Source organism: Papaver somniferum, chromosome 6 (assembly GCF_003573695.1).
Source record: "Papaver somniferum cultivar HN1 chromosome 6, ASM357369v1, whole genome shotgun sequence".
In the NCBI taxonomy this organism is placed as follows: domain Eukaryota; kingdom Viridiplantae; phylum Streptophyta; class Magnoliopsida; order Ranunculales; family Papaveraceae; genus Papaver; species Papaver somniferum.
Window position 1 is genome coordinate 124982417 of NC_039363.1, and position 23428 is coordinate 125005844.

Genomic DNA, 23428 nt, shown 5'->3' on the forward strand with positions numbered 1-23428 from the left:
TAACTCGCGTACCGTAATGGAAATGAAAAAAAGGTTAATCTTTGACCCGTTGAAGTCCATTGAACGGGGAGATTTAAGGACATTGGATGAGGCATAAAAAGGGATGCATTCTCGGCCGACATTTATATTTTACAGTTTGAAGCACTTTGAAAGGAACATAAACGGTTGATCACGTAAAAAGTCCAATTCAAGACCGTCCGATTTGGAAAACAATACATTTGTTCTCGTCAGAGTTCACAACAGTGTTCCATTCAGCGGCAGCCCAACCAAAGACGCTGGCGGCCTGGCGCTATTAGTACTAGGAAACATATACTGATTAGTATATTGTACGTAACAATCACCTTCTTTTTTCCTTCCCGTAGGAAGGTAATACAACACGGGGGTAATTACCGTAATTTGACAACTTGTGTTCATGCGCCGCACGTGAAAAAACACAATTCTGCTTCTTCTTTTTTGATGTTCGAAACTTTGAACTTCGAACTGCCTTTTTTATCTCAAGCTCTTCTTCTTAACTGAAACTCTCTCTTCTGATCTACCAGAATCTAACATTCACTTCTTACTGTAGGATGGGAGAAATTTCGGATGTGGGTCGGATCTATGGATAATATATGTAGAATCCATTCTTCTTTCACCGGATTACTCTCTATTTTGAATAATTAGTGAATGTCTATCCATTTTCTTCAAATTGGTGATGCTACAAATCAGTAAGTTGATACTTTTTTCGTTGTTGTTCATTAAGTAAACTCTATGATAATCCTTGGGTGATCGATTTATCAAAATATAAAATCTGGAAAATTAGATTTTGGAAGAATTAGAACTGTTCACTCCGTATTTGATTGTAATTAATAGAAATTGAGCTTTGCTTAGCTCCATGATGATAGAATTTGATGGTGATTTTCTGATAAAATAGAGGTAATTTGACGACGAACAAGAAACCGATTGATCTGCTGAGAGGTAGAATTTGATTCAATATCTATGGTTTTACATGATGTGTCTGTGGTGTCGTATCAGAGATTGCTTTTGGATGATCTCGGGGTTATCTATTCATTCAATCGGCCTTCGCTTCAGATGAGTGCCCAAAAGCTACCAGTTAGACACAACTCAACTTAGTTATTGTTTGTCTAATTGATTTTTGCTGCCCTTACACACATTTGCAGTTAGACATGTAGTTCAAAGTGTGTTTTGATTGTGTCAAATCATTCTACTTTTGTGTTATGTGACTTATATCTTCGCTCTTCTCATTGTGGTTCAGATGTACAGCCATGAACTACTGTCAATCAAGACTCACCTATGGTTAATGTTTACTATATTCAGTTTCTAGTCGACCACTGAGAACCAACAACACCTGCATCTGGCCAGCAATTTACAAGATCAAGGGCAAGGTTTCAGTCCCAGGTAATACTTTCACATGTCTACAATCACCAAGGGGCAATGTTGTTGAATCACGAATAATTTTCTGATTCATCCAACAGTATCTGAGCAAGGTTAAAGTCCTGTTAGGAAGTTTTAATCAGAACCAGAAAGCGGGTAATAAGGCTTTCCTAATTAGAGGCTTGAAATAAAGCTGTTTTATTGATATTTTGTAAATATTTGTTGAAAATATCCTAGTCAACATGGAATTTGTGTTTGGCACTCAATTTGAAAATTTTCATTTTTTTTTTTTGGAAAAATCAAAAAGTTGCTTCGAAATATAAAGTTAGAGCTTGGCCAGATTAGATGGAACTAAAAGCTGTTTTTTTTTCTTTCAAATCTTCTAAGCAAATTCCAAATGGTGCAGGAAAAATAGTTGACCGACACAATCAAACAGCTTTCTATTTTTTTTTTGTTTTTAGGATTTCCTTTTCCATGTTCTAATAGATTTCCACTTTGTTTGATTTTCTTTTCCTGGTTCTAATAGCTTCCATAATTTAGTTGTTTCCTAGTACTATTATGAATTATTGAAACCTATATAAAAGGAAGGCCTGGTATTGCAGAGACCCAACATTGAGTTATTTGATTTATGGAACTTATTTTCTTAGTGATTATTCTCTGGTTTTTGTTATTCTACGTAGAGCGGCCGCCAACATCCTAGTTCAAGATTAATGGAGTTGAAGAAGGGTTTTACTAAAGTAGAAGATGAAGAAAATGAGGTAGTTGCACCAGAGGTGCGAAAGTTGTCATCTGATGCAATTTACGAGATATTAATCAGAGCATCATTCAGTACGCTTCTATGTCAATCTCAATGGGTTTGCAAAGACTGGCAAAAACTCATAATCTGTGATTCCAAGTTTCAACAAACCCATTCTCAGAGAATAATTGCATCCGGTCATTTTTTTGAAGTTATCTCATCTACAGGCCGGAACTCTGTCATCTTTGTTCGAAGCAACAATGATCATGAGGAGCTCTACAATTCTGCACAAGAAGTGCAATCTCCTTCTCTTGATTTCCTGCCAACGGGAAAAAGTATTACAATTGCGGGTTCATCACTTCATGGTTCATTACTTTGTTGTTTCACTAACTCCAGTAGTACCCCAATCCCATCTTTCTACATGTGTAAACCGGCGAGTCGTGAATGGAGAAAGATACCAAACCCTAAAACTACATTAAAGAGCTTCGGAATTGGAATTGCAGTGAAGCTATCCTCGTGCTCAATACTACATTACAAGATACTACGTTTATCGCAGTCAAAAACTGGATTGGGATATCACTGTCAGTTGTTCAACTCTGAGAGGTGGGCTTGGAAGACACTGCTGTTTGTTCAATTTAAGCGTGATTACACTTACTTAATTGGAGAAGACGGTATTTGGGTTAACGGGGGATTACATTGATTAACCAACTACGATGAATTATACGTATTTAAAGTATTCGTATTTAACACTGATCAAGAGAAATGGACAACTTTTGAGATTTCACCGGAGATGAAAACCATTCCAAGATCAAATGTAGTTGTTGTAAGTTGTGATGGTAAGCTTGGGGTTATCTTCCATACAAATGAATGGATGGAACTTTGGGTATTAGAAAACTATTCCACCGAGAAACCAACATGGAAAAGGAAGTATAGGAACGATACGAGATCACTTCATCAAAACGTGGAAAATCTTTATGCACATCATATGTGGTCGAACGACACCGTCATGATGAAGAGTAGGTATGAGCTTGTTGCGTTTAATTGCGACAAGAATACTTGCACTAGAACAAAGTTGCCTAGGACAGCGGATACGTCAAGCTTATCACCTTACCCATTTCAACCCCAATTTTGTTACCTTTAGTTCTAGTCTCCTTGGTGATTTCTCTTGCAATATGTTTATGATCCTCATTTGCAAATATATGTTATTTTATGAAGTTTGTTGTTGAATGCGTATTCAGTGAATTTAACCAAACTTAGCAAGCTCTTGTTAAATCTCTATGTTCACTTTTACCTGCACATTTTGACGTGAAAATGATGTAAGCTGCTGAGCCTTTGTTACAGGAACACGGAAAAATCTTTCTACTATGTGCCTCCCCATGACAAACTCTAACAGCCAACTATCATTTCACTGTTAGTTCGACTCTCTCACACAACTTGTAACAGTCTCAGTACAGTGCTCTTCAATGGAGATGGAAAAGTAAAGTATTTGAAGACAAACCAAGTAAAGAATGGAAGCACATAGCTTTTGAATCAGATTCCACGGACTGGTGACAATGATTAATCAACACTACTCACAGGGCCCTTGGATAGTTCAAACACTGCTGCAAGAAATTCAGTACCACCTTCGCCAAATTCAACAGTACGTAATTGCACACGCATATAGGGAATCAAACCAGGCGGTAGATGGATTGGCAAACTACGCAGCACTGAAACAGTCACAAACGGGAAACAACAACACCAACTTGTCCACAAATATCTGGGATCACACATGCCCTAATTTCCTTAATGTAATTGTAATGAATGACTCCATTGGGACCTTGTACCCTAGACAACTAATCTCTTAATAAAAGTAGTTTGTCACCAGTGCGATGCACGGGTCTGTTTATTGCTTGTGGAATATTGAATGCTCTTTTTATATAGAGATTATATATCACAAAACCATAGTAATCCCAATAAGTGCGCAAGAAAATAAAATGAACAAAAAAGGGGCCAAAATTATTGATAATAATAAAATTTTAATATTGGTGATTCATCAACCAACAAAGAATTGATCGAAAACATTCTTTGTCGTCTATGGTTTTGATGGCTCCTTGGCTGTATTCCCGATTATTAAACTTGTTTTGATTGGTTGAATAAAACCATATCATTCTTATCAAATCGAAGATTCACATCCTTTCGCCTATGGTTTCTTTGTCGTCTTTGTATGTCTCTTCTTCTTCTTTTTTTCTGGTTGTGAAGTTCTTCAAGGTAGAGATAAGTATACTTTTCCTTTTCATATTGTTCTGCAAGTCTTCTGTGTTCTTTCTTTTGTGAATCTGTTGTTTTCTGCCATTTTTTGTTGTTGTTTTTGATTACTGCGTGTAGGTAGTGATACTCGTACCTGTTTATACTACGAAGATTTTCTAGTTTCAACATGTGAATTTTTTTGGGTTAAATATCACTTACATTTGGTTTATATATATAGAGGATAACATGGTGTAATTTTTTTCTTTCTTTGTAGCCTTCATCTCTTTTTCCTACTATAAGTCCAACATTTGCTCAGTTTTGTGTATACGATGCAGATATAGATAGAGAAGCAAATCTCAGGAGGAATGTGTTTGTGAAGGCACATGAGGGAAATGCAGGTTCGTCAAAGAAGCAGGCAAGTGTGTCCTTGAAAAAACAGGGAAATGCAGGTTCGTCTGAGATGCGTTATTGTTTGGCAATTGCGATGCGTCTAAGTGTGTAAGAAAAAAAAATGAATAAAAGAAGGCTAAATATGACATTTACTAAAAGGGAAACTATACCAAAGTTGGAATTGTTTGTGATTTCTAAACAAATCTATTTCTAAGAAAAATAAAAGCAAAACTCATTTTCCTAATTAAACATAAAGCAAAACTCTAATTAAGGACCCAAATCATTCTAACCTTCCTATATTCATGATTCCCATCATAGGCCACTGCTTGGAGAACTATATGGTCTATAGACCCGAAATTTTCAGGATTGTGTTGATGGACAATGGTTTTGGTGTATCCATCTGGTAAATCATTATTTCTGATGATAGTGATTTTTGTTTTGATGGTTCCTTAGCTATATTTGAAAAGCCAATGTATGACGGATTGTCATCCTCCAAGTAAAACCCAACACTGTGTAAGCTTTGTGCCTTGCATCTGTCAGTGTGCATTGCAAAGGCAATTTTCACTGAAAACTGACATCTAGTTAGTGGTACGGTGTCCCTTGATTTCATCACACTTTTTCATATCACCACTTGTTCCCCGACTGCAGCTCATGTTAACACTTCTGCAACAATTTCATGTTCTAGTAGCTCTGTTATAATCAACCTTGTGCCCGCAGCAATGTCTTGGTCCCTAGTTAGTCCACTCAAGAGAATAATTGGCAGTCCAATTTTTAATTTTAATTCATGAGGCGGCATGTAAGCATTTTCAATCTTATTTAGAAATTCTTTATGATACAACTGCACTGCTTCAGTGTAATTATTAGCAGTAAAAGATACATAATCCCTGCTCAGGTATTCACGTCCTTCTCCTGGAAACAGGGCCGCGATGCGTTAATTTATTTCATTGATCTTGTCATCTTGAAGAGAGAGAATAGCAGCATGAGCGACGTACTGTTTTTTGAATCTATTTCTTACCAAATCTCCCTATGAGGCTACGATTACTGCATTGAGAAACTCATTCTCAGTGGATAGAAATGTCTGGTAGTAATTACTGCCTGAGCTCCTCCGTTAATGGTACTTAAAAGAATTCTCAAAAACTGATTTTCTTCCATACCCGTGGTTCAACAAACAGTAAGCCATAAAAAACAAAAACAAATCTAGAAGACATCAAGTATTGGATAGGTATTTAAGCTTGGTATTTTTTGCTTTGAAATGCAGAGAAAAACTTATTTCTTAAATTGAGAAGAATGTGCTTGATGATTTCTCAACAAAAGCTACTTTCGTATGATATATAACACTTCATTTACATAAAAAATACATAATCGACTTTGTCATTGAGATTAAACTTGAATTAGATGAACACAAATCATGCAAAAGTATAGGAATACAATCGAAAAAATGTCTTTTAGCTTTTGTTTGACTGTTCAAGCTGCCTTCGTTAATTATGGTCGGATTTTGTATTGTTCTGTGACTAAGTGAAAATTGAACAAAAACACTAACAAAACTATGGAAGGATGCAAACTTTTCGAGGGATTTCCTTTTATTTCTCTATTGAACAGTCATCGAAATCTTCAACTCTGGATCATGATCCGCTTTATATCCGTCTTTAGACAACTCATTCAACAAATCAGAAGTTGCCATATATCTGAAAATTGAAATCCTTATCTTTGTCAGTCATATGTAAAGTGAACAATTAATTTAGGACCCTAACTCAAAGTAAAAATGTTAATTAACAAAAAAACATCAAGTGGGGTAGCTTTCCCGTATAACATTCGACACTTACCTTTTCCAGTATATCATTACAGGGAAAATATAGGGACAAATATACTCCGACATAAATACAAATAGTTAGAGAGAAAAAATTTATTTGTTCAAGTTTTTGACCAATAATTAACTCATATAGTTAGAAAAAAAAAGAAAATGGACTATTAATTACTTACTTTCTCCCTCCTCGATGGACTGATGATCTTCATTTAAAGAAATTGACTTCCTTGTCCTAAATTTTCCAGGATAAGCGAATCAAGATCTTTTCTAAATCCTTGTTAAACCCGTAAGTTGTACGTGTTATACAAAAAAAAACGAAGAATAAAAATTATGATGTTGATATTACCTTCTTTTTTAATCGAAGCTAGAAAATAAAAACGATTCCATCCCGACCAAAAATTGCGGTAGCAACATTTAAAAAAATGATTTCATAACGATCACGTACTTCGCTTACAGTGGTGCACCAAAAGATTTTTCTTATGGACTTTAAAGTCGCCATCCATCTTATCTACAAAACAAACTTTGTATAAAAATTTATCTCCTTCCTTGAACTCTGCATGAAATCATTATCTATCGGTTAACAAAAGGGAAAAGGAAAGCCAAAAAACATTTGAAGTGAGGAGATCTACCATTCAAATGACATTAAACATTTACAATACCGATCAACGTTTAAGGATACCTACAAAACAACAACATACCGAGATCAGATAACAAAATCAGGAAAAAAAGAAAAGACGAAACACCATTAGAAGAGAGAAGCGGCGTTAAATGATAGGATTTGCTTATGCTCGATTCTTTATATAAAGAGAAATATTATCCACAATAAAAAGATTTTTTTAAATAAAAAATAATAAATGTCTAAAATATAGTATAGGATTTTTATTTTTACGGCCTGCTGCATTTACCTGTTGTGTTATTTTTGGCAAGTTTAGATTACGAAAATCACGGGTCTGCCTTTAACTTTTTACCAAAGATATTTTACCGTAAAGATCATGCATCCAATATTTTTTGCCATTTTTACATGCAAAAATATAAAACAATGTATTATATTTTTGGATGTCCACTATATTTCGAATTGCTACATTTATTTGTTGAGTTATTTTTCCAAAATAACTTCTACGCTTCCGAAAATAAAAATTTCTTTAATTTTCTTTTAATATTTTATGGGTCGAAATTATTAAGAATTTCTTTTTTTGTTATTTTTATGCAATGATAATATTCAGAAAAAATGGCATGAATCATTTTTTTCTCCGCAATCTTGTTACTATTTTTTTTTTGCTTATTTGCTTGATTATTATGTTCTAACACCATCAACATGATTTCCTCTTAATGATTTTGTGTTCTCTATAATTGTACAGGATAAACAAAGCCTTTTATAAGCCCCAGAGAAAGAAGATCCCCTTATCTAACGACGACCATTCACAGATCAGGTATTCTTGTTTTTATTGTTGATATAAATTTGATCAATAATTCGATAATTTCATATCATTTGGACGGGTAATTGCAATTTTAAATTAGGGGTTTTAATTATCGGTAGTCTGGAATTGTAAATAGGTGAATGTTATTATAAGTTATAAGAAGTGTAATTGGATACTGGACTTTGGACATTTGTTTTTAAATTTTTATGATCGATTTAATTTTATGATGAAATCACGATGAATACTTCATAGTTAATTTTAACAAAAAAAAAATTCTATTTTTTTTGGTAGTGTTATATTTTTTTTTATGTTTGTTTGGTAATTTTTTTAGATTGTTTAAATTTTATAGTTTTAGGTAAATAATTTATAGAATATGATTGGCCAAATAAAATTTCGTGGGACCAAAAGATTTTCTCGAAATTCTATTGGCTGAAATTTAAAATAGTTTGGCCAGAATTAACCAGAAGCTCAGATCAACCATCGAAAAAACTCTATTTTTATATAATACAGAATAGCTACTTTTGTTCAAAGAAAAAAAGTAGTTTTCCGTTACAAAATTTTGTGAGCCTAAAAATCCCAACTCACATTTATAAATGCAAACCAAAAAGAAAAGAAAAAACCTTAAATTAGAGAAAGGTATGCCAGAACACATTTACATTCAAAAGTATTTTTACAAAAACCCTGGTGAGAAGCAGTAATTTCTCCCAGTAGGACAATTTCTCCCTCGTGAATTTAATTTCAGGACGAGAAACATTCAACAAATTTTCTGAAAATTCAAAAGTTAAAGAGGTCCCAAAAGTTAGAATACCATCCTAACATTCATTTTTCCCTACAGCTATCATCACACTCCTGCACAGTTGAGTAAAATCTCCTAACAGTAACAGCACTTTGAGCGCTGATCTTCTAAAATTTCTGATACAGAGGCACAATCCACGCCATTGATCCTCAAGGTGCTTTTTCGAGACTGTCGGGATGAAACTGCAGGGGCTCGATCCTATGCAGGTGAAACAAAAAAAAAGAGTGATTAATTTTAAACAAAAGGCCAAAGAGGTGGATCAAATAGTAATAGTAAAAACCAGTTAGAGCTTTTATATAGCTTATCAAGCGCCGGACAGTCGATGGTGATGGGGCATCAGGAGTATCACCAGGAACTTTCAAGGTGGTCTGAACCTGTTCAGATGGTTGTGCAGGGACTTGATCCTATGCAGATGAACCAAACATGAGCTGTTAGTTTTAAATAAAAAAGTCAAAAAATTAGAATTCAGATGATAGTAGTAAATACAGTTAGCACTTTTATATAGCTTACCACAGTCGACAACGATGGGGCACTAGGAATATCAACATGAATGGGTGGGTCTTCAATGTTTCCACCAGGAACCTCACCAGCAGTGGGCATGTCATGTAGAAAAATTAACCTAGGTACACTAAGTAGAGACGAAATTTAAGCAAATAACGTTATTGCAATCATAGGATCATAAGGTTACATAGTGATTTAACGATTAAATAAAGACTTACTTAGTTAGCAATCTTGCAAGAGAAAGAAACGGCTTCTCAACATTAGTATTATTCTTTGCTGATATATATAACACAATGGGTGGCTGAATTCTTGATCCGCAGTGATTTCATATGCCTTCCTGCTCTCTTGAAAGCGATCGATTTTATTGGCCACCAAAACAACTGGTTTATATCCTACCAGCCTGGATTTGTAATAGAATAATAACATTTAAATATATTAAATCCAACTTAGAAAACCAAATATAGAATCAAAGTGAGCAAGTATTACCTAGCTGCAAGCTGGCGGCAAATATTTTGGGCGTACTTGTAGGATGACAGTTTAGTTCGATCGAAAACAACAATAAACCCATCATATCCACTGTTCAAAAAAGTACTAAGATATGAATACATTGATGTCAGAAAGAAGAACACATCATCATTTTACTAAAAGGAATCTACCGAGGATACTCACCAAGTGTCTTTAATGTTGTTGTCTGTTTCGTAGCATGTGAATCTAAGATTTCGATTTTCACTGGTCGTGAAATCGATAGTGTATGCAGTATTATTAGCATCAGGTTGACCATTTCAGGCTTCAAGCATCGTACTCTTGCCTGTTCCTTTGTCACCCATCACCAAAATTCTCCAGGTCTCCATATTTTTATAGTAGCAGATAAAAAAGCAAATCAAAAGTTATTATCTTACCACTCATCTAGTGTATATCCAAGGAGAAAACCCACTCTGACAACACAAAGCACCGTAATTCGAATTGGTAAATGCTCCAGCAGGTTTCTTGTACAGCTTACTACCATGTATTTGCACTTTATAGTCTAGGCATTTTGATGACTAGTCCTCTACATGTTATGTGTCCAAAATAGAAATTTGATGAATGTTTTGTTTTTCTTCATCATCAATTCCTAAGGTTAATTGTACAGAGAGCCATTACTATTTGAAATTAGCAATTGATGGATAAAACATCATAAACTAGGAATAAACAAGTAGTCATATCATAATATAACACAAACATTTACCAATTATTCAAGAAAGTGTAGGAAAACATTACAATTCTAGCATAGGACAATAAGCGAACCAAAGAACACAATAGATAAAGAAGAAACTTACTTTCACAAATTAGGTAAGAAAAAAAAGAGAAGAAGGAGACGTCTTTCTTGAAGAAAATGTGAGCAGAACCACAAAGCAAACCCTGTTTGTATAAAAAACCTCAATTAGCATACCAATACAAAACACGCCGCTACACAATTAGGAAGAAACCCTAGAAAAATATTGAAACATGAATCCATTTCTTGCAATTAATTAAAGAATACAGCTAAATTTAACGAGATAGAAGCATGAACCTTACACTGATTACAATAAGAACCTTTCTTGAACCCTAATTTTGCACAATCACTGTAAAGATGGTGGGGATTTGATGAAAATTGGAGGTTAAGTGTTTTGGGGAAGGGGAGAATCCTGAGAAACAAAGAACAGAAACTCTTGGAGTGAAGAGAGTAAGGGTGAGGGTTTTGGCGGAGTTGATAAAAAAAATTACGTTATAAATACGCTGGAGACCAGCAAGAAAATTGATGTATGCAACCCCAGGCCGTATAGATTTAGATTTTGGGGCCACTATGTCTATGGGCATGATAAGAGGCGTATCTATTGAAGGCCGGGTTGTCTCGTTCATAGGTTATGGTCCTAAGTCGATATTATGTATGTGTCCATTTTAAGTTTTAGCCTGCGAGGACTTCTACTAAAACATACACATCTAATTTCCTTTTTTAGATCTTTGTTGACTTGGTTTGGCTCATTTTATCGAATAAATATCTTGTTTATACCATTGAATTATACTAGATTTTGTGACATGCTATTTACCGGGCGGACCCGAAAACCATCTATCATATTTTTAGATTGGTGTGACGTGGCTTCGCCTCGCCCCGTAGTGCATTTTTGATTTGGTGTGGCTCGGTTTCGCCTCGCCCTGTCCCAATGCATGCTTAGAGCTTTTAATTTGGTGTGGCTTGGCATCGCCTCGCCGCGTCCCAATGCATACTTGGCTCGGCTTCGCGTCGCCACGTCCCAATGCATGCTTGGCTCAGCTTCGCCTCGTCCCGTCGTGCATTTTTGATTTGGTGTGGTTCAGCTTCGCCTCACCTCGTCGCTTAGGATTTTTGATTTGGTTTGTACCCTGCTACGCACTAGGCATATTTAACTTCTCATAGCGGTTACAATAGTGAAAATTGGTATATAACCCGTGCTACACACCGAGTTCAATGAGAATTTTTGAGAAGTTTGCATCTCTAAAAAGGATTTAGATTCGGAATCCACAAACTTCATCTCGGTACTTGAAGCCATTAAGAAGAAGTACAAACATGACATGCTCAATTTTTTGAACCGAGTTGCTTCAAAAAAAGGGAAAAAAAATCTGTGAACTAAGTTCCCTTCAAACACAACGCCCGAGCTTTCCACGCCTCAAATTTTTTTTTTTAATCTTTGGATGCTTCAAAATCTGGGTTGGTCAACGGGTCAACCCAGAAAGTCAAGCCGAGACTACTTATCGAGTCATATCTGAGTTGACTGAGTCAGGGTCCGAGTCATGGCTAACTCAGCCGACTTGGTTTAATTCTGGCCAAGGCCATTCTACGGGAAGTTGCAGGTCATAACCTAGAGAAAAATTATAAGTAAAAAGTCCAACGAAATACATAGTTATTTTTACTGAGAAGGAAGGAGATGAACAAAAAATACAAAATTAGCTTAGCACGACAAATCGTAATATAAAGAAAAATTTGTATGCACCAGATTTTAACTGTTTAATACCCTCATGCCTCAACATAAGATTGATGAATCCATCAAAAATGCACTGCACATCAAATTTCACTCCATCAATTTCAGCTGCATCCAAATACTGGTGTAGTTCATCGAGGAACCCAATAGAATCCAGTATAATGTACACGTGGACGACAATGGAACAACAAAAGAAATAATCCAAAAAAAATAAATGTGAAAGGGTGAAAAAGTACCACATACAGCAAAGAGGGCACAATATTATGGCTTTCAGGCACTCGTGTTACTACATTGCAAGCTTGCAGGATATGTTGTAAATAGAGTAAAGATTGTTCTTACGATTTTTTTTACTTGAATGTAGCTGAGGGAAAAAATGGGAAAATTTAAACTCTTATCAGATAAAGGATTTGTCCACAATTAACCAAGAAGAAAAGCACAACCTGAACTCATACCAACTAAGATCCCGAATACTAAGTCATCTAACCCTTATTGGCCAATTATCTAAGTAATGCATACCAAAAAATCTAAGAATTTTTTTATACAAAAGGTATAGTACACTCACTCGTGGCCATCTCTTGATCATTTGTACTCAATTCCACCATATCTAGGTCACCTACTGACACATTACTTCCGTCACTCGTGCTTGGATCATCTAAGGAGTACTGGACATTCACCGGGCTTGCTGAAACAAAACAGGATCCTCATGCGTCCTATTTAACAAAATTTCTTTAGACATCACTAGATACATTTTCCCAAAACTTGAAGACTCTACATAGTAAAATCCACAAATAATATAAAAAGTAATTCTACTTACAGACAATAGGTTTGTTAGTAATAAGTATCTAGGTATCAAAATTCACCAGTAAACCAAAGTGGAAATTGAAATAAGAAATCAAGTATTGGAACTAAAGAGCCTATTATAGTGGACCATGTTCAAAGTGTTGGAAAATTTTAATCATGAAAACAACATAATGAAACATACGATCATGATTATAAGATCTAGCTCATTCAATATTCACTACTTATCATTACAAACTCTACTGAATTAATGGAGCAAGTTAAGAAACTTATCTGGTGGAGATATTGTTACCTCATTCCATTCTGATATCTCTTAATCAACAACCAGGCCAGCGGATAAATGTAGAAAAGATGAAACTTTATTCCTCTCACCCCTACATACTAGTTGCTAATCTTAATGATGGTGTTCTAGCAACTTCTTTCTGGGTCAAGGAATAGGTTTTACACCTCTCTAATGGCTATTTATACTTGTTGTTTTTCTTTCCATCAAATAAGACTTAATAACTAAGTAGTCTACGAATAACCGCCATTCTAGAACTTTCTTTGCGACAGTTAACATTTGTTTTCCCGCCATAAAGTAATATTCTGGTTCAGAAAGTTCAACAAATAACGCTCTCGGATCAAACCCAAATGGGTATGGATATTTGGGCCACAAAATCCAATATTCTCCCACTTGGCCCATATAATCCATACAAATAAATATATACATCAAGGATTTGATAAGAAACAATTATGTGCGTAGCCTTAAATGAGAGCTTAATCAATTATCATTAACATTAATATCATTGTTTAGCAATATATTAATGCAAGCCATGGCGGTCATACATCATTAAGCAACATACTCCCTTCCATGTACTACGACATGAATACATTACGAAACAATGAAAACATAAGTTCTTTCTGTTGATAAGGCCAAACACATGAGTGCCTTAATAACATAATTTGAATTACCAAAATATTACTGCGCTATTCATTCCATCTACAATTGTGCGCACAAATGGAATTACCAGGAAATGCAGAAACAACACTTTTCATGGGATATCAAAGATTGGTGTGGAAACTTAAATTCATCCATACTAACTATCATAAGGTACCAACACGTTACGATGCAACCGTTCCTTTAAGGCATCAGGTGGCAACCCTAGTTCTTATTAATGGATGTGCATTCACAAGTTCTATACCTGTATATTCCACATCAACACGTTATTTCCGATTCTCTTTCTGTACAATAGGAAACTATATCTTCATACGCTTATACGCGTATAAGGTTTCACCATTTATTACTTAAGAGAAGAGATTGTTGTGCACAATAAGTACTCAACTACTTGGTTATAATGTCGACATTATCCAAGTCTTGAGATAAAGTTGCACAACCTTAAATTGTGATGTTATCAAATATCACAGATTCAGACTCCAAAGTAAATGAAGCAGTTAAAATTCATTTATGCTTCATTTAGTTACAACTCCACATTAGCACAAAGTCATATCCCATTATGACTCTATGAATCATGAGCTTTAAAGATGAGTTTGAACAATTTGTCATCCTTCAAAGAATCAATTATATGAAGGTACATACACTTACTTTAATGTTCTACAATAAGTTATATTCTTGAGTTACTTTTGGCAACAACCAAGAATACGTATCATAAAACTCTATTAATTACGCATGAAATTCTCATAAGCGGAAGCGAAATCATAAATTCCTTGATTTTTCTTGAGATTTCTGGATATATATTATATAGAACTGACATTCGTTACTCTTTTGTGTAATTTCAACACTAGTAAAGAAACTGTCCAGATCATAAGTCCAAGAACTTTTCTTTACTGAGATGCGTTTTCTTGCACTAATGACAAGTTCATCTCATCCATTCAAAAGTTCTTTATAGAGGGTTTTCATTGTTAAAACACCAAGATTTCCAACGGGACTAGTACTAGCGTTTCATCAACATACAAATCAGTATATATGTACTTACTCCCACTGATGCTCAGATTTATAACTTAATTGAGAAAGAATTTATCAAATCTGAAGCTCACTACTAAGATGGGTCTTTATAAGTCCATATACTGATCACTTAAGATGACATGCTAAAATCAGTTCTCCATTCAAATAAACCTTTTCGGTTCATTTATTCTTCAAGTTTCCATTAGACGTAATTGTTCCAATGTTTGTTTGATGAAGCCCTAAACAATTATGGGTCACCAAATTCGGTAATACAAGACCATACACTTGTTGGATCCAAACAATTCCTAACGATATCCCATATTATCAGAAGAAACATCAAAATTATTTTCTTTATGAAATTTGAGTATAGCTCAACTGATTGTGGTTCCTCAAAATTGCATCATACAAAATCATCATGGGAATAATAATTCAATTATTGAAATTACGTTTCACTGTTCACAACTCCCACTAGATTAACCATTAATCAAGCATCTCCAGTTTCAACAGTTCTTGTACTATATATAATCAAGACACTAGCTATCATACCCTGTGGATTATTATACTTATTAATCTAATTCTTTCATGCAGATGGAAAGCTCTAGCTTCGGTTGCATAATCTAACCATCCTAAACTAGGTTTCCACTCACTCAAGGAGAAAGAAACTTACTGGAAACTAAGTTCATGATGCCTGCAACAACTATATAAGTTTTCACCCATGATATAACGGGAAAGTCTTAAACATGTCCAACACAATAGCACGGTTACACTTAACATGAACAATTATGCACCTTTAGCATTGTGCATTACACACAATTCAAAAATTATAGGAATTCGGCTATAAGTTTAGCTCGTCATATATTCTTAAACATATATTTATCATTTCATCCGAACTTACTACTTTCACCTTTTCATCTGGTAGGCTTTCAAATTCCGGTAACAAACACTATCATCCATGTTATTACGTAGCTAACTATTAAACAGATGTAACTACAGTGTGAAAGTTATTGATGAATATGATAAAATATGTTATACCGAAATTCCCTAATGGTCATTAAAAAATCTCAAGAAAACATAAAATCACAACATTTTGCAAATACATTTCCTTGTTTCTTAAATCTTGCTTCCAATACAAAAAAAAAATTATTTTAGTCCAAAATAACAAGGAAACATCACTCTGCCACTGCACCAACAATGCGGCTAATTTGCAACAACATCGTTCAATATGCTTATACATACTCCCATTCTTATCACATTTCATGATAGAAGGTGACCTTTAGCGTGCTAACTAAAACTAATCAGCTGCACGAAATTCTTTAATCACCAAGAGTAAAGAGATAACATATCATGATGCGACCAACAATTAACATCTAAAATAATTGAGTGCATAAGTATCAAACAAACAAAACATAAATTTTCAAAAAAAATCATATCGTCGAAACTTGTCCTTTGGGACGAAAGTCCGACGTACGAACATTCAATTCCATTTCCCCGATTTAGTTTAATTTGTCAATGAACCATACATCCTCAAACTAAAAGGTCTTGACATATCCATGGTTTTTCAAGGCCATGAGGATAACATACACTAATTACTTCACATAGTGATGTCTTTGGACATATTACTAATACCATAACTAATTAGAATATGCAATTGACATCGTCGTTAACCACATCTCTTACTAAGTTCACCATCCTTCAAGGGCTATTTTAACAACCCAACTTATAGGTTACACTCGATGCGGTCCAGGGACATTAACATGCTATTAATATGCCAAACTTAATACAGAACATTCAAAAGCAACCAAAACAATGACAACATAAATGTCAGCTTGTCATATATATTCTCCATAACATAAATATCTACACCCTTGGGTACCAAATCACTCTTAAGATAGAATATTTCACCTAATTACTTTCACTAATAACGTCTTTGGACAAGTCATCCATACTGTAATTAGGATACGCAAGCGACTTTGTCACCATTATTCTTAAAAGAGTTTATCCCTTTCAATTGGCCACTTTGGCAGCACAATATAACTGATAAACTTCATATACCATTAAGGTCACATTCGTAATATGAACCGAAAATGGATTAACTACTCTCATCAAAATTCTTCGTTTGGGAGGAATTATACATAAAGTTTATCCTATATATGACCCAAAATGTCAGTTTGCTATGTATAATATTCTTAAATATTCGTACGGTATGATACCTTTGGGTATCAAGACCGCCTTCATATAAGAATATATGAGCTAATTATTTTATCTAATGATGTTGATTTTTTTTTTTTTAAAATACCGTAACAGCTTAAAAGCAAGTGACCTTTTATTTTATCATTCACGAGTCGAACGCTTTCGGAATGGTTACTTTGGTAATCCATTCTTACGGCTGAACTCCATAAACATACACCAGGGGTCAAAAATAATAGAACATACATGGCATATTTTATCTTTACAATGGCATGCCAATCTAGCATATACATTATACATGAACAAGTAATCGCCAAAAATAATCAAACATAGAGTACAAACATCATACGACACTCGCAGTATTCACTAAGCCTATAATATAGTTAGTCTCAAAATTCTCGTGGGACCAAGACTACACACATTAATACGTCTGACTCAAAACCATTACAGAGTCGGTTACCATTCGGGTATATAGAAATAGAAGTTGAATGTTGGAATTTGTTATAACTAGGTTGAATAGAAGTTGATAATAAGTCATGAAAGGTTAGGTATCTTGAGTGTTTCTATTTCCTTGTACTCATCTTGTTTTAAGTATGAATCGTATGTACTTTAGTGCTATGTATGGTGCTGGTTTCTTGTGTTGTTGAGTATGCTAATACTAGGTTCAAGGTCTGTTTTCAGCATAAGGTTGTTTTCCACAATGTTTAGGTCTTAATTGTAGGGTTAATGGAGACCTAAACATTGTGGAAAACAACCTTATGCTGAAAACAGACCTTGAACCTAGTATTAGCATACTCAACAACACAAGAAACCAGCACCATACATAGCACTAAAGTACATACGATTCATACTTAAAACAAGATGAATACAAGGAAATAGAAACACTCAAGATACCTAACCTTTCATGACTTATTATCAACTTCTATTTCTTCACATTACTTCATGATGGATGAAAACAGATTTTCCTTTATAAAACTTATGAGGCTAGAAGTGAGTCCTAGTCATGCTTGCCACATGTCACTCCAACCTTTCCATCATGAGTTGGAGGACACCTCATGGCTACATTGGACACCTCATATGACATGTCAAGCTAAAGGACATGTCATGCTTAGACTCAACCTTATCTAGCATTAACCTTAAGCTAGTCTTTAGTGCATGATTACTACCATAAACATGCCTTAATGCGGATTAAGACTAATCCGACTTAACATAGTATAAACAAGAATTAGTTTAACCAAATGGAGATTTGTTGCACAAAACGCATAAATGCTAACATCTCCCACTTGTTTAGCATGCTTAGACTAGTCATGCTTGCCACATGTCACTCCAACATTTCCATCATGAGTTGGAGGACACCTCATGGCTACATTGGACACCTTATATGACATGTCAAGCTAAAGGACATGCCATGCTTAGACTCAACCTTATCTAGCATTAACCTTAAGCTAGTCTTTAGTGCATGATTACTACCATAAACATGCCTTAATGCGGATTAATACTAATCCAACTTAACATAGTATAAACATGCCTTAATGGTTTGTTTGATTCATTCAAAAATTATAAACACGAATCTTGCCCAAAGTTGTTTTGTGTTTATGAAATATGATGTGAATCAAGTCTCATATGTGTGAAAGCTTTTCATATGAGAATTTGTCTCAAACTTATTAAGACTCATTGTATGTCGTATTTCTGCCCAAAGGTGATTTGCGATGATACGTAGTCTCGTTTTGAGTTTAAGATGTTATATTTCTTGCTTATTTGTATGCTATCTATATGGTTTGTTTGCATAGCTAAATAAAGAGATAATAAGCATATTGTGTGTTGTGTGAATCTGAATTTCAGTGGAATTGTGATTGAGATTTTGATCAAGTTTATTCCATGTGTTTGAATCCGAAATTCAGTGGGAGTGATGTTTGTAGCTTGGTTATAGCTTGTTTGTCATCATTCTTACATTATTGTTAGTTTTATATGCTTATAAAGTAGTCTCTAGATTGAGATGAAGCATAGTGGGGTTAAAGTAGATGGGAATATGATGTTATGGCTTTCTCATTATATTCGTTTTCTTACTTTTGTAAGGTGTTATATGCTCATAAAGGGGTCTCTGGTAGGATACATAGTTCTCATTCGATATCATTAAATGTCCTAAAGTTTTTGGTCTCATTAGAATACGATCATAGTGCTTAATTCGAAAAATACAATGGGGATATCATTTAGGAGAAAAAAGCGGGTGGCGTAAGAGTATATGTATGCTGCTTGTATGGCTTTAAGATAAGCCAATAAAGTTACAAGTGCAATTCAGTTTTGGCATAAGGTTAAGCCAAGTAAAGTCTTTAAGGTTCAGTTTGGCTTTGGCGTAAAGCTAAGCAAATAAAATGTTTTTCTGTTTGAAAAATAAAATGTTTTACTTGAGAAGAATAGTCCGTCTAGTTTTCTGATTGTAGAAATGGCTTGCACCTTTTGAGTACAAGGGGTGAGTCTCTATAGTCGAATGCTAGTGTATTATTTGACTCGAGTGTGCGGCTAGCATTGAAAATCTTTTATGAAGTTTTTAAGAAAAAGTTTTGTTGCTTAAACAAGTGGGAGATGTTAGCATTTATGTGTTTTGCGCAACAAATATCCATTTGGTTAAATTAATTCTTGTTTATACTATGTTAAGTCGGATTAGTCTTAATCCGCATTAAGGCATGTTTATGGTAGTAATCATGCACTAAAGACTAGCTTAAGGTTAATGCTAGATAAGGTTGAGTCTAAGCATGACATGTCCTTTAACTTGACATGTCATATGAGGTGTCCAATGTAGCCATGAGGTATCCTCCAACTCTTGATGGAAAGGTTGGAGCGACATGTGGCAAGCATGATTAGGACTCACTTCTAGCCTCATAAGTTTTATAAAGGAAAATCTGTTTTCATCCGTCATGAAGTAATGTGAAGAAATAGAAGTTGATAATAAGTCATGAAAGGTTAGGTATCTTGAGTGTTTCTATTTCCTTATACTCATCTTGTTTTAAGTACGGATTGTATGTACTTTAGTGCTATGTATGGTGCTGGTTTCTTGTGTTGTTGAGTATGCTAATACTAGGTTCAAGGTCTGTTTTCAGCATAAGGTTGTTTTCCACAATGTTTAGGTCTTAACTGTAGGGTTAATGGAGCTGAAATTCCAACATTACTTATATGACAGGGACCCACTTGGAATTCTCATTTTCTAGAGACAAGACGTGGAAGCTCCTACAGATAGAGTGGTCTCAAGCATATATATACCACCCTTATGTAGTCGACAAGTCACCGACTAAGTTTATTAATTCAAAGTTTCAGATGAAAAAAATCAAAACCGACAAACTAATTTCACACCTAGTCGGCGTAGTAGTGGACCTGAACTAACATGCTGAATCATCACTTTCTTTGAGAAACTTACACCACACAAGAGCTTTTATTTTTAATGGTGGAACAACTTCTATCTTTAATGGTAGAACACAGATAATACTTATATCTATGATGCCTCTTCATACTTCCATAATAGAAACATAACATTTTTTTCTAATATACATATAACTGCAAGATTCAATCAATTATGAACTAAACCTATCCATAAGCATCAGTAGAGCCTTGATAAAAACAACAGTAAGTTGATAATCATAGTAACCAACAGGTTTATGAATATTTTCATAATATTCAAAACAAAAACATGCTACCATTAACTCAAGCTTAAGCTTATTCCATAATGAATGAATATGAATGATCAAGCCATGGCTCTGATACCACATCTTGGAAAATTTTAATCATGAAAACAACACAACAAGACATACGTCATAATTATAAGATCTAGCTCATTCAATATTCACTACTTATCATTACAAACTCTGGTAAATTAATGGAGCAAGTTAAGAAACTTATCTGGTGGAGATATTGTTACCTCATTCCATTATGATATCTCTTAATCAATAACCAGGATAGCGGATAAATGTAGAAAAAATGAAACTTTATTTCTCTCACCCCTACATACTAGTTGCTAATCTTAACGATGGTGTTCTAGCAACTTCTTTCTGGGGAAAGGAATAGGTTTTACACCTCTCTAATGGCTATTTATACTTGTTGTTTTTCTTTCCATCAAAGAAGACTTAATAACTAAGTAGTCTACGAATAGCCGCCATTCTGGAACTTTCTTTGCGATAGTTCACATTTTTTTTGCCACCATAAAGTAATATTCTAGTTTAGAAAGTTCAACAAATAACGCTCTCGAATCAAGCCCAAATGGGTATGGATATTTGGGCCACAAAACCCAACACAGAGTGTTTATTGGCCCAAGTTGTGAATAAACACTCAAATCCATTTAAAGGCCATGATGAAGATATGTTTATAACTATTAGTATAAAACGCTATATATATAATGACAAAGCTCCCATCTATCTATCACAAACTAACATTTAGAGGCCATTTGTTCCTGGACGTTGTCTGTGTTAACATTCTACCCTATGATGATGTAATGAGGAAATCTACAGTGTTTACATACCATATAATATCGAATATGCTAATGTGATTTATTATTGTAGTTTTTAGTAAAATTGGCATTCAGGGATTACTTTATTTGACCTTATAAAGAAATATGTGATAGCAGTTCAATTGGCACGCTATTAGCAGAATGCAGATGGCCAAGCTGCTATACTTGCAGACATATTATCTATTCCGTAAGAAAACAGAAACATGAAATATAACTCTCTAGGAAACTATAAGAAAAGTTGAAACTTGAAGATCAATGGAATTAGGCTAAAACAAAAACCTTATCACCAACAGTATCACCTAAACACTATCTTAGAAAAATCAGTAAACTAAAATTCATAAAATTACTGCAATTCAGATACAATAAGATAAAGACAAAAAAAAAACTAACACATCAAGAATTGAAATTTAATATAAATTAGGGGTTTTGACTGAACAGAGAGAATGAATCAACGGATATCATACAGTGATTTTGATTGAAGTAAAAAGCGAAACCTCAATAAACCCTCGCCTGCAAAATCGAAACAGGCAAATCAATAAATTGAAAATGGGCAAACCCCAATTTCTGTTTCATAATTATGCTTCGTGTTAATAACAACATGATCTAAAAGCCACTATGATCTGAAAATCAAAGAGAATTGAGAAAAATGATGAGCATGGAAGAAGAAAAGTATGACAGTCGATCTGATTCAAGGCTTCAATATCAAACCGTAAGTTTTTATCTGCAACTTCATGTAGAAATCAACACAAATCTCAGCTCGGAAAGATTCAACAAACCCTAACTGAGCTTCAAATCTTCTTAGAAATTGAACCCAAAACCATCAAACTTATCTCCTTCACCGATTCTTCATCACAGCATCTCGACCCTGATTCTTTTCATCGATTAAGCAAATCAAATTAATAATCCCTGCAATAAATAAAACAGTAGAGTTAGTTAATTAGATCAAACAAATAAAGATCAGAGAAGATTAGGTTCTAAAAGAGAAATGAGAGAAGAGAGAAATACCGATGAGGAGGAAAAGAGAATTTAGGGTGCCGCCGAATATGTGATCAATCACATAGTTGTCTTGGAATACAGATGAACCAATTCTAAACTTGTTTGGAAATGTGGTATAATCGATTCCAAGATTATAAATATGAAAGAACACGAACAATAGCTCTTCTCTTTTATTATTCAATGTTATCCTTAATTACTCAAGGAGATCCGGGCCGAAATAAATTAAGAATCTTTTAATTAAGGTTGTTATTTTTATATGCTTTAATTACCATCAATTAGATGCATATCTCTAGAGAATAAAAATTAGTAATGTGCATTTACTAATTGGAGATTTTCTATTGAGAGATTTCAGAAAATATTGGACAAAGCATTTTCAGGAATTATAAAAACCTATTTGGGCATTTATTGCATATCTTGAGAATACTTTTGGTTTTGGAAATTCCTTGTTATCCAAACATCTATGGTCCATAAATACCTAAGTTTTCATTTCTAGCAAACTATCTTAAGAGCCAGACAAACTTCATCTTTTTGTTGTTTCTGGTGGATCCGCCTATCCGGAGAGAAAAGTACCCTAATTAGGCAGAATCTCTTACGACCGCTCGTTTAAAGACTTCCGTGGGATCAAGAATCTCTACGAGTACCATTGGTGGGAAACTAGATAATTGTAGTTTATTAGTTTTCGATTGATTTGATTGACTAACGGTTGTTGAACTTCGATTGCACCTAGTTTGTTTATTCTTGAGAATCTTCTCTTCTGATATAAGATTCACTCAAACTAGATCAAAGTATCGAC

The 23428-nt window shown here is 34.4% G+C and overlaps 1 protein-coding gene and 2 long non-coding RNA genes across 13 annotated transcripts; 1 reads left to right on the top strand and 2 right to left on the bottom strand.

Moving 5' to 3' along the window:
• Positions 1–472: 472 nt before the first annotated feature.
• On the top strand, positions 473–3379 carry LOC113289174 (F-box protein At5g49610-like). Of its 7 annotated transcripts, none has more exons than XR_003330887.1 (4): positions 473–704; positions 911–1089; positions 1253–1395; positions 2052–3379. XR_003330887.1 is itself a non-coding variant. In XM_026538368.1 (3 exons), exon 3 carries the CDS (start codon positions 2082–2084, stop codon positions 2805–2807), a length of 726 nt encoding a protein of 241 aa, XP_026394153.1. In that variant the 5' UTR covers positions 473–704; positions 1315–1395; positions 2052–2081; the 3' UTR covers positions 2808–3379. The 7 variants fall into 7 exon arrangements, 2 of the variants coding, with proteins under 2 accessions (XP_026394153.1, XP_026394154.1); XR_003330888.1 differs by having other exon boundaries at positions 1012–1089; XR_003330885.1 differs by having other exon boundaries at positions 911–1395.
• Positions 3380–6027: 2648 nt separating this feature from the next.
• On the bottom strand, positions 6028–7331 carry LOC113286141. Its single transcript, XR_003329134.1, has 4 exons — positions 7157–7331; positions 6874–7080; positions 6704–6759; positions 6028–6408 (listed from the first exon to the last, which is right to left on the bottom strand). It is a non-coding gene; the product is annotated as an uncharacterized LOC113286141 (long non-coding RNA).
• A 1221-nt stretch (positions 7332–8552) lies between these two features.
• Positions 8553–10953, bottom strand: LOC113289175. 5 transcript variants are annotated; one of them, XR_003330894.1, is made up of 7 exons: positions 10797–10953; positions 10559–10640; positions 9912–10087; positions 9729–9818; positions 9461–9642; positions 9252–9369; positions 8553–9145 (listed from the first exon to the last, which is right to left on the bottom strand). It is a non-coding gene; the product is annotated as an uncharacterized LOC113289175 (long non-coding RNA). The 5 variants fall into 5 exon arrangements; XR_003330892.1 differs by having other exon boundaries at positions 9912–10353; XR_003330893.1 differs by having other exon boundaries at positions 8553–8939; positions 9022–9145; positions 9912–10640.
• Positions 10954–23428: the final 12475 nt, after the last annotated feature.

What these genes read in the sequence shown, in the direction of transcription:
- LOC113289174 (XM_026538368.1), top strand. Translation starts at nt 2,082, where the DNA reads ATGGAGTTGAAGAAGGGTTTTACTAAAGTAGAAGATGAAGAAAATGAG.